The sequence below is a fragment of the Rattus norvegicus genome, chromosome 7 (assembly GCF_021556685.1).
Source record: "Rattus norvegicus strain SHRSP/BbbUtx chromosome 7, alternate assembly SHRSP_T2T, whole genome shotgun sequence".
Lineage (NCBI taxonomy): Eukaryota > Metazoa > Chordata > Mammalia > Rodentia > Muridae > Rattus > Rattus norvegicus.
The window spans coordinates 44,594,101-44,614,001 of NC_141540.1; the positions used below are offsets into that span (position 1 = coordinate 44,594,101).

The 19,901-nt window shown below is 43.1% G+C and overlaps 1 protein-coding gene across 2 annotated transcripts in view; it reads left to right on the plus strand.

Moving 5' to 3' along the window:
• The first annotated feature begins 14,943 nt into the window (after positions 1 to 14,943).
• Kitlg (KIT ligand) overlaps positions 14,944 to 19,901 on the plus strand; it is an 81,163-nt gene continuing 76,205 nt past the window's right edge. For both annotated transcript variants that reach the window (NM_021843.4, NM_021844.2), the window contains 1 exon segment: positions 14,944 to 15,132. In NM_021843.4, coding sequence (NP_068615.1) covers positions 15,118 to 15,132 — 15 coding nt within the window. In that variant the 5' untranslated portion in view covers positions 14,944 to 15,117.

A 19,901-nucleotide genomic window follows, 5' to 3' on the forward strand; every position in this document is an offset into this window, starting at 1 on the left:
CTCTCCTTAGCTGTGTAGAGTTGAAAACTGTGGTTTTTTTTTTTTTTAAGGCTCATTTCAATTGTTTTTTTTTTTTCAGAGATAGCTAAACATTTGGTGACTTTCAACTTTCATGGGTCTGAAATTAATTCAAAGCTCCAGCTGAAACAACGTAAGTTTTAACTTGTAATAAATTAATTGATTATAATTAATTAATTATAATTAATTAAATTTTACACTCCAGATTTTATCCCCTTTTCAATCAACCCTCCACAACAATTCCACATCCCATACCTCCCCCTCCCCTGTCACCCCTGCTCCAGGTCTCCACAAGGATGTCCCCACTCCACCCACTCCATGAGACCTCTCTTCCTGGGGCCTCCAGTCTCTTGAGGGTTAGGTGCATCTTCTCTGACTGAACCCAGACCAGGGAGTTCTCTGCTGTATATGTGTTGGAGGCCTCATCTCAGCTGGTGTATGCTGCCTGGATGGTGATCCAGTGTCTGAGAGATCTCAGGGGTCCAGGTCAGTTGAGACTGCTGATCCTCCTACAGGGTTGCCTTCCTCCTCAACTTCCTCCAGTTTTTCCCTAATTCAAGCAGAGGGGTCAGCAGGTTCTACTCATTGGCTGGGTGCACATTATCTGCATCTGACTCTTTCAGCTGCTTGTTGGTTTTTTCAGAAGGTAGTAATGGTGTCAGGTCTTGGGGCCTCCCCTTGAGCTGGATCCCACTTTGGGCCTATTGTTGGACTTTCTTTTCCTTAGGTTCTTCTCCATTTCCATTCCTGCTGTTCTTTCAGACAGGAACAATTATGGGTCAGAGTTTTGACTGTGGGATAGCAACCGCACCCCTCACTTGAAAGCCTGTCTTTCTGCTGGATGTGGGTTCAATAAGTTCCCTCTCCCCACTGTAGGGCATTTCTTCTAGGGTCCCCACTTTGAGTCCTGAGTGTCTCTCACCTCCCAGGTCTCTGGTACATTCTTGAGGGTCCTCTCAACCTTCTTTCTCCCAAAGTGGCCTGTTTCCATTCTTTCTGCTGGTCCTCGGGGCTTCAGTCCCTCTGCCCTCCCAGTTTAAGTTAAGGTAACATAGACTCAGAACACTGTGTCATTCTTAGAAATATCACCTAACTAAACTAATCTATAAAGGGTGACAGACCAACAGGACATCAAGAATTCTGTGGAATTTGGATAGAATTGAAAAATGAATGGGTCTGCTGTTCTGTTTTTCCTTGTTTGTACACATGGTTGCCTATATGTGTGATGTATGTGCCCATCATGTGCAGAGGTCAGAAGAGGCTGTATTTTATCCTGCTATCTCATTTTTATTCTTTTGAATATTATTGGCCAGCTGGCCCCAAAGATCGCCCTGTTTCTGGCTACAGCACTGGGGTTACAGTGGCATGTAGCCACATCCAGCTAGAGATTTGAACACAAATCCTCAAGATTGAATGGCAAGCATTCTTGTTCACTGAATCATCTTCCCAGCAGAATTTGGAAATTCAGGTTCTACCCTGAGTCCTCTACGTAAAATGAGGTCACCTCTAATACATCTCTAATATAAGACCAAATTTTTCTTCATCTCAGCCTCCTCTTCTGGAAAGCAAAGTCTCTCTCTGTCTCTCTGTCTCTGTCTTTCTGTATTTGTCTTTCTGTCTCTGTGTCTCTCTGTCTCTCTCTCTCTCTCTGTGTATGTGTGTGTGTATGTGTGTGTGTATGTGTGTATGTATGTGTGTGTGTGTATGTGTGTGTGTGTATGTGTGTGTGTATGTGTGTGTGTATGTGTGTGTGTATGTGTGTGTGTATGTGTGTGTGTGTATGTGTGTGTGTATGTGTGTGTGTGTATGTGTGTGTGTGTGTTACTGCTCATGAAGCTCTGGCTATTCTTTGAAAAATGAAAACACCACAGGATTATTGATGTATGTTGTCTTCTGTGGCCTACATGTATTTCTCTCTATAAAAGTAAATACTGAGTAAAGAAATTTTCCAACAGACTTTGCATAGTTGAAATCAATTGTGCTAATTACCTGGACATTGAGAATCGTAGACCTTCAGTGCTGCATAATCTTTAAAATTATAATACTAGGTAGGTAGTCATTATTATCATTATTTGAGAAGATATAAGTCACTAAAGATCATCTTTCCTGTATGTTTTGTCCCTGTGTTCAGGACAAAGTTCTAGACTCAAGAGCATCGAGCATTACTATTCCCACTTTACGGATGGAACTTCTAACACTTGGAGGCTGAGTGCTCAGCGTCAAATAGAAGACTGGGAAGATACTGGTAGAGACCAATGGCACTTTGAGGATGCTCTGGAAGTTCTACTTCTCCTTTGCAGAGAGTGGGGCACAGGCAGGTTAAGGAAGCAACACTAGGGTTCTCCGAGAGCAAGCAGAGGAGTCAAGCTTTAACCCCAGCTCTATTGCCTGCACTGCTGGGATTCCTACTACAACAGAGTGGAAGGAGTCAGGTTACAAACACAAGCTGTGCCTTCCCTTTCATATTCATATCATGTCTTACAACTTCCTTGTTCACTTTCTTCTTTCTGGCTATGAAGTCAGTCTCTCAGTCTCTCTGTCTCTCTGTCTCTCTCTGTCTTTCTCTCTGTCTCTCTGTCTCTCTGTGTGTGTGTGTGTGTGTGTCTGTCTGTCTGTCTGTCTTCCTGCCTCTCTCTTTTGTCTTGTTCTTCTCATTGATAAATTGATTTATTTACTTGACATCTCAATCACAGCTTCTCTTCCCTCCTTTCCTCCGAGTCCCTCCTTCTCACCTCACCTCCCCCTAAGTCCCTCTCCCTTTCTCCTCAGAGAAGGAGAGACCCGGCATAGATACAACCCTCCTTGGGCACATTGTCTTCTCCTGAGGCTAGATAAAAGCTTTGTTTAGTAATGACCAGAAACTGGAAGCAACCTAGGTGTACCCCAACTGAAGAGTGGATAAAGAAAATATGGTATATCGACACAGTGGAATATTACTGTGCTATTAAAAACAATGGCATCATGAAATTGGCAGGCAAACGGGTGGAACTGGAAAGGATCATCCTGAGTGAGGATTCAGACCCGGAAAGACAAACATGGTAGGTACTCACTGTTAAGTGGGTATTCACCATAAAGTGTAGGAACACCACAGTGTAATCCACAGACCCAAAGAAGTAGAGTCCTCTTCTCTTGTTTTCAGAGCCACCTGGCCTCCAGATGCCACTTGTTTTACTCTTGTTTCCAGTGACGATGTGCGCGACATTACCCATCCCTTTTCTCTTTTACACCAGTCCTCCCTGTGTCTTCCTAAGAGTTCAAGGATTATCTTTCTTAACAAGGTAGATCTTTGATGCATGAGATTCAGGTGGGCCGCTTCAGCGGAGGGATGAATTGGCAAAAAAACTTTTTAGTGAAGTTCAAATAGAAAAACTTTGTACTTCTGAAAATAATCGGGGTTTTAGCTATCGCTCTTTGTTCCCGGAGTCCTGGGTTGGAGGCCATTCTTTCCTGAACCGTCTCCCTAGGAATCCTTCCGTCTTCAAACACCTTCTCTACGTTCGCTATTGGTGCTTTCATATCTTATTTCTGCTCAATGCAAACTTTTCCACCCCGTTTCTCTTTTTCTAGTTAGCACCTTTGGAAGCAAGATGAAGGCGACCTCTCCCTCTGCACCGAGAGTTCATCAAGATGAACTGACGATCACAAAGGTTACAGAGACGATACTGTATAGGCAGGCCACGCTAGGGTCGGGTAACCAGAAACCCAATAACAGGGATTAAGGAAGAATCAGCACCGATATAATCTTCACCTTCCCATGTTCACCACGAAAGGGCTCAGCGCTTGCCTGCCTATTTCCTTTGCTCTCTTCATAAAAGAAGCTTGTTCTACTTAGAGGCCTTTATTGTCATGAAATCAGTCATTTGAATCAAAGTCCTTAGGGACATTTTCCATGCTGAGAGTACTGCTTTGAAAGGTGTCTAATTATCCTGCAATACTGGGAGCTACCCAGCATGCCTTGGGATTCGGAACGTTACCTTTTCACCTTTCAACCAGATAAGAAAACTCTGCAGTGTAAATACTACAGTATCAGATATATTTTCCTCATGTCTTAGTCCATATATGCTTTTATTGGACACAAAGGACTATTATAGTATACCATTATAGAGGAAAGCCTCACAGTTAGAAGGATGCGCTTCGAGGGTTACTGAAACAGTTTGCATCCCGGCTCTGTACCCTTGACTACTCACTTAACTATCCTATGGCCTAGGCTCCTTATCTGTAAGTCAGGATACTATTCACCCCACTGGGGAATAGGAGCATCTTGTCTTTCTTTCTGGAAACAATGACCACATCATGAACAAATGGCTGACCTAAAGTGAAATCGTAATGGCGGTGTGGTGTAACAGTTTTCTCTGAAATGATAACATTCCACCATGCAGGACAGCACCTAGACAAAGGGAGGTAAACAAAAACAAAATATAACAAAAATTATTAAAAGAATGCCTTGAAACTGTCTGGATTCATTTAGGCCTCTTCCTGCTGGAGTAAACAGTGAGGACCCAGGGACTGTCTGTCTGGGCGCGCCCGCGCGCGCGCGCGCACACACACACACACACACACACACACTCACACACAAAACCATAAGTTGCAAAAAAGACTCTCATGAGTAGAGTAGATAAGCTTCAAAGGGTACTTTGGGCTACTTTGAGACAGTCTAGCTGCCTGGAAGAGTTTAGACCTACTGAGACACCTAGAAAGGACAAGGACACTCTTCAACTTGCTGAACTCTGCAGGCTGTGCTTTGTGTCCTGGGTTTCCCAGCTTTTGAGAGCTGCCACCCAAGCTGGCTTGGATGTCCCTTGGTGATGCCGCTGTCTTTTGGTCATTTCTGCTCCTGTAAATAGCCCTTTGCCCATATCCCTGCAAGTAACCCCGATAAAAGTCACTGGTTCACCAAGCTGGACACTGGTGGTAATTATGCTTAGTTTGTCGTGGGTTCCCTCTCTCTCTGGGGTGAGTAGAGTTTTGTCTCCCCAGGAAAAGTATTGTCACACAACAGTTGTGAGCACCATTGTGCAAAAAATAATGAATATTCATTAATGTTCATGAGTTTGGGGGGCGCTCATAAACATTTATGAACTGGCTTTAAGCCCACTTGTCATACACGACTCCTGGGTTCTTTATGGTGCAAATTATGTGCTCATTAGATCACAATGAAAGCAATTCATAAGTTTAGGTTTTACCACATATATGGGCATTATAAGTATTTATATTATAAAATGTAAACTAAGTATGTAAAGTTGACAGTAACATTGAAAACAATTTATATGTTTACCACTTTAATACATAGAATACATAATTCTTTTCTTAATGCCCAATTCCAATAAATAAAGAAAGCGTCATCATATAATGGGTAAAGTTAGCTAATGAAGGAAGGCCTTGTAGGTTTTGGTAGAAGGCTGAGGGTGTGTGTATATACGTGTGGATGTGCATGAGTGTGCACACATGTGGATGCCAGAGGTCCACATCAAATGTCTTCCTCCATCGCTCCTCCGACTTACTTTATAGATAGGGCCTCTCACCAAAGCTGAAGGTCTAGACTGGCTGGCCAGCCACTGTGACCTGTCTGTCACCTACACCCCATTGCTGGCATCATAGCCACTGTAAAATCTCAAGTTCCGAAGATTCCAGGACAAGCACAATCCTGACACAGTCAATGCTCCGTTCCCCATCAATATCGATTCTCAACAATATACTGGTGTATAGAAGAAAGTCAGGCCACATGAAAGATTCTTGGAAGATTAATTGCCAGATCTGGGTTTGATTGGAGCTGCCTAGCAAATTCTTGTGTGAGTTATCTGTATGAGATAAATATATCATTAGAAATCTTCCCACATCAGAAGATAACACTATTTGAGTCTGTTCAGGAATCAAGTCCCTAGTGTTGTTTCTATTACTAAAAAGGTTGGATTGCCTTGAATCTCAGACCCTTCTTAATGGTTGTACCTCTAATTTCACCAATCCACCTATCCTAATGAGTTTTAATTTACCAACAAGAAACCTCGTTTTAGACTAGCAATGATTAACCACTATTTTCCCTACCACAAAATCCTCCTTTCCCTTATAATATGCTTTCTGTATGACCACACGTTCTTATTTGTAAAATATTTCCAATATTCCCACGTAAGCGAGATCCTAAGATGGCTTCATGTGACTGAAGTACGTGCATTAGTGTGCCCTAGTACCGGTAAATTTTTAGTTAGAGTTTGCTGTCCACCTACGGACTGAATTTCTTATGCAGATGGCTTTAACACTGGAGATGCAGCACGCTGCCCCGTACCACCTTGAATGTGTTAAGGGGGATGGAAGCTATCATGGCAGTGATGGATCCAACTTAAGCCTGTATTCTCTGTCACTAAAATTAAAATTAAAGCATTTATCTTAAAACTGGTGATTGTGACAACGATCACCTGATTTTCACCCACTGTTTTGCCTTGGTTATGTGAGATGTGCCATGAAGCCTCTGGATCATAGATGACAGTCCTGGTTGGACCAGAAAAGAGAAAAGAAGGGTGGGCAAAAATGGAGGATTAAAGTCACTAACGATGGCCAGTTTAGGGCACTTACAGATAGCTCTAAGCATGGGATTTTTAAAACCCCAAAGCCATCTCTTCCCTTAAGGCTTCTGGAAAGTTGTTTCCCAACTGTTCAAGCTGCACATAAACTTGAGAGATGGGAGGCCATTACAACCAGTCAGTTTCTAGCCGACAGAAAATTCGGACAGTTAAGGTGCCTTGTTAACAAGTGTCTTTTATCCAAATTGATAAATGGTTTGATGACGTCGGAAGAACACATGAAAAAAAATCTGCTACTCGTCTGAGCAAGTTGCATATGCGCTAATAAGAGAAAAAAAGCGTGTACAGGGGCCGTTTCAGATTGTAGAATGCACAGTGTGAAGTCCATCTGTTGACTGGCTGCTTTAATATCAGATCGGCGGCCCCAACCGCTGCAGAAGAAGAGTCCCACATATATGATAACGATAGTTCCTCCCCTCTCTGTTTACATTTTTTATTATTGTATCTATTTGGGGGGGCACCTTGCACATCACAGTGAGTAAGTGGAGGTTGAAACAGCCTTCAGGGAGCAGTTATCTTCTCTACCTTTGTGAACTAGAGCTTGGGACTAGAGCTCAGCTCATGAGACTGAGCAGAAACGGCGCTGGGCTGCTGAGACACCTCACAGGCCCTGTTAATTTTACAGGAAGGCTACACCTGTCACTAGAATTTTTCCAAACAGTACGATTATCTATGCTCCTACACTCTTCCTTAACTTTGCCAATTCAAAGTCATAAACCCTGTCCTTCCATTGTTCTGATTAAAGAATATCTCAGCTTCTGTTTAAAAAAAAATAGTCCTATAGAACAAACTTGTCAAGTAAGCAATAAGCCATACTGTAGCGGCTCTTCACTTAAATGATTCTCTAGAGGACGTATATATCCAAAATTAAATGTGAAGAGAACACTAGGCCCATTAATTTCCTTATAACCAAATGATTAAAAACAGATAATCTCACTGGCAAAGATACTGCTCTCCCACTTATCTAATGTATACAACATCCATCAGACATATAGAAGACATAATTCAAATTACATAGGAATGTGCAAGTATATGATGTCATACATGATCATGAAGAAGAGTAATATAATAAAATATATGAAGATTGTCGTACTCTAAGACATTTAAGCATTTCAGATGTACACCTACAGGCTTATAGTGTAAGAATACATACAAGTATAGTGTAAGAATACATACATATAGTGTAAGAATATATACAAGTACATTCCCAGAATAACACATTCTATAGAAAATCAATTTTACCATTTTTTCCTTTCCAAAAGTTGTTATGTGAATAATCTTAAAATCACTGGGCCGGTGAAATGACTCAGTATTGGCTTTTGTCATCAAGCCTGATGATAACCTGAATTTGATCCCAGAACCCACGTAACAAGGTGGGCATGCCCTAATGGCCCGGAACTCCAGCCTCTGTGTACTCGAGCACACCTGCACGGGTGAATATAGCCACACACGCATACACAATACACACAGATAACTGAATATTAGATAAGTGTTACAAGTCATTCATGCCAGTGAGGTGGGGCCTGCCGGTTGCAGTCCCACCAACTTAGAAAGCGACTCTCTGCGGCCCAGGAATCTGAAACAAACCTGACCAACAAGAGGAGACCATGTTTCAAAACACAATATATTTTTTTTAACCTCTTTTAGGAACAGAGTGTTTTCTCTTTCATTTTTATAGACAGTTCTGCTTCTGGATTGGCTGGATCAGTTCTGATAAGTCAGGTCTAGACATGTGAATTGTGTCTTGTACCTTCCTTCTATTACAAATGGACTCATCTTTATTCTCAGGGTTTTTTTTTTTTTTGAGGTTTTTTTTTTTAATTTTGTGATTTGTTGTTGTTGCTGTTTTGTTCCTTTTTGTTTTGTTTTGTTTTTGTTTTTCTGGGGGTTGTTTTTTGTTTGGGTTGCAGATTAGCTGCGGGACTACATTTTTTTGCCAAAATTCTTTTGCAGTTTTAAACCTATGTTCACACAATAAAACAGTTTCTAAAATCTCTAATGATTAGAAAACAGACGAACGCAAATATATATTAAATAAAGCAATCATTTTTTATCTAAAAACAAATTTTGTTAAGTTAAAATAACATTATATTCTTAAGAGAGGAAAAAAACGACAGGAAGTTAACCATCATCAAGCCCTATGTGCATATACTTTCTAGAATATTCTGTTAAACTTTCCAAGGCTTGTTTTTCTCCTTCACTCAGTGCATCTTGGGCAGTGCTCTTTATTCTGCATGGAGTGGAGGCTCGTGTATTGCAAATTAACGTTCCCATTAACAGTAAACCTAATTAAAGTTGTAAGGAATGAGCAACCACTCGGCTTCAAAGAGGAAGTGATATTTGAGCCAGGCTTCAGTAATGAAAAGAAGATCTCAGGCAGAAAATAGAGGAAAAGCTGCTTCGTGCTAAAGGAACAATGAGTACAGGAGCATGAACGTCCAATGGAGTTAGAAGGAGGTGGGTGATGCGATGGGTGAACCCAGGGAACTCTACATACTGTGAGCAGACTGTGAGAGCCTTCCCATTTTATCTCAAACGCCAAGAACAAGAATACACTCGTAGGTACTGAAGTGCCACGGTCAGCTTTGTACACCGGTAACTGTATATTTGGCAGCAAAGTTGAACCCTATCTGTGTATAGTTAGGTGAGATTCACAAGACTTCTCTGAAGAAAGACACTGATAAGAATGGACAATGAGTTGGAAGACTTCTTAATAATGCTTAAGTGTCTTGGAGGCAATCAGCTATTGATTTTAACTGTTAATATTTTGGGGAAATGGTGCTTTAGGAAAATATTAATTTTATTAAACTGTATTAATCCCGTGTAGATGTGTTCAAATATTTGTTACCTAAGTGAACTGGTGAGTTTGACATGTACCCACAAGTTCTACTTCTAAGACTCATTTCTCCAATAACTGGCTCATATCTGGGCTCAGTAACTTTATCAGATTGATATTTGGAAGAGTCCCTGTGCTCACAACCCACTGGAGATACGATTAGGCACAAAGGAAGGTATGCACAGCCTTTTGTTTCAATGCGACGATCACAAAAGCAAACAAATGTAGACCTGCAGCTGGTTCGTGTAAGGGAAGGAATTTATGATTCAGTTTATAGTAAGGGGAGTTGAGCAAATGGAGGCCATCAGGAGCAGCTTCGCTGGAGAAGGCAGTGCAGGGCACATTGGATTCAGACCTAAATACTGAGATTTCTCCTAGGCAAAGGTGAGAGAGTGGAGCAAAGTGAACCAATCAGAGGTATGAGGAAGGGAGCACATGGAAACGCACCCGAGATGGGGGCATTGTGGGGAGCTGGAAAACAGCATACGCCTACAGGAGCTCAGATGGGCCAAGGAAGCCTCACAGGCTTTGGTAGGTTCTGGATTCTCAATGACAAGAGCAATGGCAAGCCACCAAGAAAAAAAAAAAAGCTTTTCATCAAAGGAGGTTCTATAAATCAGAGAGTGATTCTTATCTTTCGTCTCCTCCTTCGTCATCTACAGTTGGAAATGCATGCCACTCTTCCGGTACAATTTGCTTGGTCAGTGCAGGTTTCTGTTCAGGGCGCCATTTTGAAAAAGACGGAAGTTAATGAGACTAGGGAGGTGGCTTGGTGGTTAAGTCTTGGTACACAAGCATGAGAACTGAAGTTCCCATTGTCAACATACAGGTGAAATCAAGGCATGAACACATAGGATAATTAGACCAGCACCAGGAGGGGAGGAAAAAGGTGATTATGAACTCTCAGCCAGTGTAGATGAAACGGATGCTCTTCAGGGTCAGTGAAAGACCCTGTCTCAAAAATGTAAGCTGACAGTTTCCATGTGTAGAATTCCGTCTTCCCACATATAGGTGAGTGCACCTCACACAAATGCATAAATATAGATACATCATACATAGCACACACAGACAAACATGCATGTGCACATAAAGTCAACATATGTATCCACAAAGGGACAACCACAATGTGATAAAAGAACACAAGATAGGTCCTGTGTTTAAGGCAAAGATTTATCACACCTATTGTCTAAATTAAACATCCTCAACAACAACAAAAAATGTAGAGCTCCCCCAACTTTTCCATTAAGTGGATTAATGTTTTAAAATGCACAAGAGGCTATCTACTAATAGCATCAGAAGTGTAGAAGACGAGATAACTGTACTTCTTGAACTCTGAACTGTGTGACAGGGAGTACATTGTTTCCATGAGAAAGCCCTTCAATGTCCCTTGACTACTGGGACATCATCATGCCTGGTTCTCTCCTGATAAGGCCAGTATACCAACCTATGTGTGCTGAAGGATGCCAGCTATAAAGTCTGTTATTGCTGAGCAAGTCCTCAACTCTGAAGGAGCTGCGTGTTAGATGTGGTGTACTACAAGCCCTTCCCATCCCTTCCATGTCTTCCTTACGTTCCTGCCACCTTCAAGTCCCTTGACTGGATCATCAAAATGGTAGTGTGGTAATGGCAGTTGATAATGTGGTGTACACTTAGACATTGCAGAGAAAGTAGAACTTAAATAATACCAACCCCCAAACTGTAAGTATATGAGAGTGCAGACATACTAGGTAACTTGATTTTAAATTTCACTACAGGGCTGGAGAGAAGGCTGAATGCAGATTGATCTTTGAGTTGACCAGATTCAGTTCTCAGTACCACAAGCTATCTCACAACCATCTGTAACTCTAGTTCCTTGGGATTATCTCCCTGGGCATCACATGGTGTATAGACATACATACAGCCAAAACATCCATACATGTAAAATAAAAATATAATTTAAAGTCACTCTGTATGTATACAAATACATAGTGCATATATGCATATACATATTTGTATGTGCATGCACATGCATAAGCATGTGTGTATATGTGTATACATATGCATTGCACAATACATACACAATATACATGTATGTACACATATGTATATATACATTCATACACATATATCCATATACATAGATATATGTAAATACATATTTGTATATATTTGCACACATATATAATATTGTACCTGATGCATGTACAATTCTTATTTGTTAAATATACGTCATTAACATTTGGGGAAAGTAAATACTTGACTTCAAAATAATGTCTAAATGTTTTCAGTTATTGTTATTAAGCATGTGTGTGTATGATGTATGTATCGGTTCAGACATGCCAAAGTGTGTGCATGGAGGAGAGAAGACAACTTTGTAGCGTTGATGCTGTCTTTCAACTTTTACATGGGTTCTGGAGATTTAATCCAGGTTCTCAAATTTTGCACTGCATTTTACCTGCTAAGTCATTGCATTGGCTCACATAAAAAATAATCTATTTCCAAAATAATTACTTTTATTCACAGGCTTATGTATCTGTGTGTCTGTTACATGTGTGCCAGTGGCCACGTGGCCAATGTGCCAGAGGGCATTGACTTTCCTGAAACTGGAGTTATGTCCACCTAATAGTTGTAACAATCCCACACGGGTCCTCTGGTAAAATAGCAACCCTCAATCTCACAGAGGAACTTTAATAGGGGAACACTTGCTATGGCCCAGCTCTTCAGGTGAAGCATTCCTTTTTAATACTTTATGTATTTACGTTCATCTCTACCCTGTTGTTGTTTCCATCATAGTCATCATGCTCATCCCCCTCCTCCTCCCCCTCCTCCTCCTTTTCTTCGTCTTGTTCTTCTTTTCCCTCCTCCTTCTGTTCCTGCTCCTCCTCCTCCTCCTGCCTCTCCTCCTCCTCCTGCCTCTCCTCCTCCTCCTGCCTCTTCTCCTCCTCCTCCTGTTCCTCCTCCTCCTCCTCCTCCTCCTCCTCCTCCTCCTCCTCCTCCTCCTCTTTCGTTTTCTTCAGCACAATCCTACTATTTAGCCCTGGCTGGTTTGGAACTCAGAGAGCTTCACCAGCCTCTACCTCCTGATTTAAACGTGTGCATCACCAAACCCAGCATTTTTTATACCAATTTTCGATAAAGACAGATTATACAGAAAAGGTTTAAGTGTCAATTTGAAATCATTTACTATATTCTGTTGATCTATTACATTCCTATATATAGTTTCAGCATATACCCATGCTGTAAACAAGTTCAGCATTCTGTGAACCAAATAAAGTCAACTCAGGGTTTTTGTGGTTGTAAATGTCTGGCTTCGAATCTTGGAAGTAAGTTCTTAGAGCCTACGGGGAAGCCTGAAGGAAAATCCACCTCCCTAAAAACCATCTTTCATTAGATCTCAAGGCAAATCGTAGGGATAAAGGTCTTTTGGACACGCAGCAGGCATTTGATTCTGTCTGACAAACCAAAGACACACTGAAGGGGTTGTGTTAAGACAAGGATTACCAGAGAGGAGCCATTACTTTAGAGTTTCCAATGTTGTACCTTCTTGCTTCTTCTGGTCAAAATGGTTTGCTGCACCTTTTTGGTTGAAAGGAAAACCCAGTCCTATAATATTTTCAGCTTTTCTTCTGTTCTACAGCACCAAGGAACAGTCTTGTAACTGAAGGAGCTACTGTTCTGGGCGGAGCTCACAGCGCAGACTTAACCTCCACAAGGTTGCTGCTGACTGCAGGGGACAGGTTGTCACTCCCCAAGGAACCATGCCCTGGTGTTTGGAATCTGTGATTTATGCTCCCTAAGCACTTAGGTCAGGAATCCAGGAATCAGATTGCAAAACATTTGCCTTTAAAATAGGGATATTTTTCTGGATCACTCAGGTAAACCAAGGCAATTTCCCAAACCCTTAGAAGTGCCACAGGGAGGCAGACCAGAAGGTAAGATTTGTCTGATAGGAGACTTAGTTCAACATTACTGGCTTTGAAGATAAAGGTGGCTGTGAGTGTAGGAACCTGGGCAGCCTTCAAAGCTGGGAAAGGCAAGGAAATGAATTCTCTCACTCAGCTTGCCTGGAGGAATGCAAATCTTGGCAACAGCTGGTTTTCCTTCAACAATAGCCATTTTGGACTTTTGACCCTCAACACTAAGATGAATGTGTGATGATTTACACCATTTATTCTGTGTTAAATTCTCAGCACCGGTAGGCAAGCAGCACAGTGACTTTGGCTTATTAACTTTTTTTTTTAAACAATGGCAACTGGGCTAATTAATAATCAAAGCAAATTTGGAATAGTCCTCTCTTATAAGAATGACTGGACAGTATGCTTGTTCCAAAAAATTACTGATGGGGGTTTCAGGCTAATATATTTCTTACAAAAATAACAAAGTGCTTTGCTTTTTAAAAAAATTATTCCTCAATTACATGTAAAAATGTTGAAGGGTTTTGGGAACAAGAACGATATATATATTATTTTTAATTAATTAATTTTTTTTAGGGCAGTAGGATCTGGATTTGAACTCTGCTACTTGACTATTTGGGGAAATTAACCTCTTAGGGCTATTTCTTAATCTGTAAAATGGAAAAGACACACACACTCGTGGACACACACACACACACACACACACACACACACACGGGAGGGGAGGGATAGAAACACACACCAGGCTCTACACACTAGGCCCATGGAAAAGAGATAATGCATGAATAGTTCTTGCACAACACCTAGTATGTAATAAAAGATACATCGCTTAAGCGTGTGAGCTATTACCATGAACATTCCATTCTTTCCGATTTTACAGACTTTCCTAACCTAAAAGTGGAACTTCCAAAACCCTTGCTGTGAGAACCCATACATTTAGTGACCTATGTTTTCCAAAGGTACTGTAGTAAACTGTTGAAAACTGCATCTCCCTCAGTAATATTTGATTCTGAGTCAATTATTTTCTCACTAAAGTAATAGAGGAGAAACAAAAGGAAAAAGGAAAGGAAGGAAGGGAAGGAAGGGAAGTAGAAAGAAAAGGAAAGAAAAACTGGCTAAGACAATGGCTAAACCATGGAGTGTAATTAAACTTTTTGTTGTTGGTTCTATTTCCCCGAGGCGGGGTAGAAGAAAAGTCTTTGCTCAGAACCAAGTGAAGTCCTCCCCGCCGCACCGCTCCAGAGCTGGGACCCTCTCCAGAGCGCACAGTACAACGCGGGTCCCCGGACAGTACTGGGTGAGCCTGCTAAGGAGCTGGGACTCTCGGAGCCCAGCGCGCGGCGCGGGCGGCTACTGCAGGTTGTTCAGCGGCATCGGAGACACCGGTGCCTCATGGACTCTGGCCAGTACCCAGACAGGGGACGCACCAGGCTCGATCGGTCCAACCTCTGGGACAATCCCCGCCCTTCAGCGCGCTCCCGGGTCTCCCAGCCTAGGCTCAGCGCGCAGCTTGCCTCCCGGAGGCTCCGGAAGGGAAGGAGGCGTGTCCGGAGCGGGCGGGCGGGCTCTGTATAAAAAGCGCTGGCGGCGCAGCAGCCCGGGCTTCATTTGCTGTCTGTCACCGGGACTGAGAGTGCCGCGGGAAAGCAACGGCCAAGGACGGGGCGCTGCGCTCGAGCTACCCAATGCTGGGACTATCTGCAGCCGCTGCTCGTGCAATATGCTGGAGCTCCAGAACAGCTAAACGGAGTCGCCACACCGCTGCCTGGGCTGGATCGCAGCGCTGCCTTTCCTTATGAAGAAGACACAAGTGAGTAGGGCACGCCCGGGAGGAGCTCGGAGGCTTTCCAAGAAAATCACTCCCGGAGCCCCGGGGAGCCCGGCGCACCCTGGGACCGGCAACCGGGCCATGTGGGGCTGCGCCCGCCCGGTGAGCCAGGAGGGTGTGGGAGAGGCAGGCGTGGTGTGCGAGCCGGAGCCGCCGCCCCGGGGGTGAGCCCGGGAGCTGGGGAGAGCCAGGGCTGAGAGTGAGCCTGTGGCAAGTTTGCAGCCGCAGCTGCAAAGTTTGAAGCTGTCAGTGGCAAACCGCAGATGCAGGCTTCCCTCTTCGGCCTGGGGGTTCGAGTTATCACGGGGAAGGCTTGTTTTTTTGGGGCCGGAGGTCTCTCCCTGTGGATTCGGGTAGATTATGAAACAGCTTCCCACGCGCTACCCTCGCTCGCTCGCTCGCTCTCACAGTCAGATTTATCTGTGCAGTCCCCAGGTGGGCGCGGGACGCGGTGCGGACGCGGGTGCAGCCGCTGGAGCGAAGCCAACCCAGAACTCCTAGGCGGCAGCGCCAGGCGGGGTGCAGAACCTGCCCAGCAGGCGGGGGAAACTTGGCAGCCTGCGGTGTCGGCCGGGTTCACAGCTCTGGGTGGGCCCTCCAGAAAGCTCTAGATGGAGTAGTAGTACTTCCACACTGCATGACACCCCCTTCCATTACAAAACAGTAAAAGTTCTTTTCTTCTTTCTTCTTCTTCTTCTTCTTCTTCTTCTTCTTCTTCTTCTTCTTCTTCTTCTTCTTCTTCTTCTTCTTCTTCTTCTTCTTCTTCTTCTTCTTCTTCTTCTCCTCCTCCTCCTCCTCCTCCTCCTCCTCCTCCTCCTCCTCCTCCTCCTCCTCCTCCTCCTCCTCTTCTTCTTCTTCCTTCTTTTTTTTAAATGTGCATCTCCTAAGGATAGTTATTGAGATAATGTCCAGGGTCTCTAAATTGCGCTTTATGCATAAAACACAGCCCGGGGGTACAATTATGTCTTTTCTTCGTTGACGGCGGAGGGGGCGTAGAAAGAGCCTCTGTAGTAATCTTGTTCTCTTCTACAGTTCTTTTTAGCCTCGTGGTTGCTATCTCTTCAAGATTCTTCCTTTCCGAATTTGTTCTGTCATCCGCAGCAGGTTGGGTAAAGCTGCTCTTTCACACACACACACACACACACACACACACACACACACACACACACACACACACCCACACACACCCGCCCCCAATTCTATAGTTGATTGAAATCTCTGAAATGTGTAGAAGGGGATGGGATTCGAGGGTTTGTGCTCTTTTTCAGCATAGATGAAGATATCAATGTGCTGCCAGTAATTTATTAAATTGCTCATAGGACGTCTTATTTTAAATAGATATCTAGCCTGGGATCCGACCCTTTAGGAAACAGCAAGAATAAAGCACCTTTCCCTGGCTTAGAAACGAATAAGGGAAGCAGTATGGCCTGCCTGTCACCCTGGAGGTGCTCTTCTTAGAACACTTGCCCTGAGTGGGGCTCAGGGGAAAGCAGGTATCCGCCCCTGCGTGCAGGTCAGTTTTTACCCAAAGCATCCCACCTGAGATCCTGCTCTTGAGATGAGGATGTTAAGAATTGCAACAAAGAAAAGTTTCGCCCTGATTGCTTGGTGTGTACATGCCTTCTGTTTGGTAGAATAATAAACAAGGGTGGGGTAGCTATTCCTTTTTTTTTTTTTTTTAAAGTAGCATCCGCTTACATGAATAATGGTGGCTGCTCTGAGTGTGGCAGCCCCCGACACAGGAAGAGAGTCCGAGCCTTCTTATTTAAACAAGAAAACAGGAGACAGACAAGGTTAATGTCCAACAGTCAAAGCAGAGCTGTGCGCTGTGGAGTCACTTTGAGAGTCAGTAGGATTGATGTTCCCTGCGCCCTCTTTGCAAAACAAGCGAGAGCCCTGTAATCTCTTTTCTCGCTTTGATTAAATGGCTGTGTAAATAGGATTACATGGAATAATTCCATTGAAAACTAGAAAGAGGTCGATCTAGCCCGAAACGCTGTGGCGGTGGCCGTGGCGGCAGTGACTCAGTGCTGCCGACCAGAGATATTTGAGACAGTTAAGTATTTTAGAAATGTGACCTGTTTGGACCAAGTTAAAGTGCAGGCCCTTTGGGGGGGACATGCTGCTGATAAAGGGTTTGTAGGCAAAAAGAGGGCAGTGCTTTCATTGAATGGAAGCATTCATTGTCTGGAATCTAATGACCTTCAAGGTTTCCTTTAAGGATACTTCTAGCAATTCACATTCTTGTCCCTGAAAGAGAGGGCTCTGGAAATGACTTAAAATCAATAAAATAATCCCTTCTAATGAAGGAGGGGATTAGATTCTCTTTACTATTGTCAAATCTCCTGATCCAAGAGCCAAAAAGAAATGTTCTGTGCCACCCTGAATGTGTAGAGAGAGAGAGAGCATGGTGTAAGGGAACTGGACACTAAGAAAACGATCCAGGCTTTTGGCTTCTTTAATCTGATGTTATCTTAGCCTGGGAGGAAAATCTATTGTTATTAAATAGCCTACTGTAAATATGGGATCGATACCAACTTCCCTTATTGCACCCCCACCCCCATTCAATATACTCTCTTTACCCAATAAATAAAAAATGTAATGTTCATATTTTAAGGGATTTTAATTTAAATCTTATAGCTTTGAAAGAATCATGGGACACCGGTCATTTTGAGCCTTCCGTCGAGCTAAATAAGTGTGAAAATTCCATCAGCAGCCACTTGGGGCTTGATGGATGGCTCTGTGATTTACTTAGCACCAGTGATGGAGTTCAGTATTTGGAAAATCAGTACACAATCCTGAGGAGCAACCAAGGACAACAGTGCATGCCTTAAGCTTGCAATGCCAAATGTGTTTTGTATTTTTGAGATTTCTCTTTGTGTTCCTTCCAAATTGTAGGAATTTATGGTATCTAAAGAAAGCTGTGACTCTGGCTCAGAAATGGCTAGCGGCTACTTTTAAAAAACCACGAGATTCTAATGGTTACATTAGAGAGGCCATACTGCAATACCAGTGGCGCTTTACGTAAAAGTTGCGGTCAGCAGAATGTGTTCATGTTTACGCCTGTTGTGCTTAGTCTTAGCTTCCTCAGGGGCTTCCAGAGTTGTTGTGAGGGCTGTCACTCTCAGAAATAAGGAGACAGGAAAGATCTGTCTTGAAAACAATGCAGAAAGGACTATTTTAGGAACACTGACGTTCTCGGAAAATAAACAAATAGAATTTTAGCTTTTACTATACTAGAAAAAAATCCTCTTTTTTTTTTTTTGGCTATGAAATATGTGTCACGTGGGTGACAATGGTGGTTGCTATATAGAAAAATTAACATATTTGTGAAAAGAGCATTTGAACATCTTGTCCTCGCAGTCACTCAGTTTGCAGTGTGTGCGTCCAATGGTTCTAATTTATGTAGTTTTTAATTGATGCATTCTGCCAAGACTTTCAGACTCAAGTGCTAAGTCGATTACGTTTAACATAAAACAGGGAAAATAACCATATGGAAATCTGAAGGCTGGTGCCAAACCAATTAAAATTGCTAAATTTTATTTATGTCTAACTGTTTGATGGGAAGATAGCAAATTGTGAACGAACGTTTGTTCTCTAATGACAGGTGATTGATCGCAATCTTATCACTGCCTTAGGTAACATTAGAAATCAAATGGCTGCCAAAATAGCTAGTCTTTCAGCTTTGGTCATTGCTTTTATGTTTCTTATCCTATCTCTAGGAGCACCTAGACAATGGTTAGTGGGAGGACTCTAGGTGAAGACTTTTAGGCTGATGCCTGTTTTGCCACCTGTGACGCAAATGACCTTAGGCAAATGGTATCACGGGATTTCCGTTCTGTTATCGGTATGATGTTTGTAAAATGGTTATAAAGATGTCTCTTGGATGGTGGCAGAAAAGACTCACGGGGATGAGCAGCTCTGTGCCTGCACAGTAGCTCACTGCTATTACAGTGGGAAATACATTCCAGAGGAAAATGACCTCTAAGGAGCAAAGCAAGAGCAAGCCTTTCTAAATCTGGATCCTTTAATTCAGTTCCTGGCCTTCATTGCAAGCCAACGGACGTCTGATTAGCAGTTTTCTTTAACACAGGGCTAAGCTAGGAATGTGCAGAACTAGGGTGGTGAGTGGAACAAAGATGGGAAGCTCCCTGCAGTGCAATGTCAAGTTGTAGGTGCAGTGAGAACTAGGGGAGCAAACAAAAGAGGGAGGGCTCCTTTGGTTTACTTTCCTGTTTGTATACTTGGGCTCCAAGTTTGCCTTCTGTGGTTCTGAGCGTCTACCCTTTTTTTTAGAGCAAGAAGAATTGGTCAGCTCCCTATCCCTGCTCTTGGACTCGCTCTTCTAAGGGAGGACGCACATCCTTTTCTTCTTTGTTATTTTAACCAGGCGAACAATCAGCGGTCTTTCCCCTCCACTGTTATCCAAGTCTGGGGACACCTCCCTTTCTCTCAAGCACCTTAGTGTTGCCATCTTTAAATCAGGATAAGGTTCGGATGTAAATCTCTGAGGAGAGATCTCTTATCTGCTAAGTAGGTGAGTCAGCAGCAGCTGCAGGAGTTCTGCCTTTGAGATTAGTCACCTAAGTGGTGAGAGAGAACACTCAGATGGGATTCCTGAATGGTGCTCTCCTGTCGGGGCTGTGGTGTTATGTACAGATTCTCTTTCATGGAGACCGTTGACTCTCCCGCCTTGCTGGTTTATAGAAGCTGCAAGTCATTTTGCCTTTTCACTTAATTACGGGCATCCA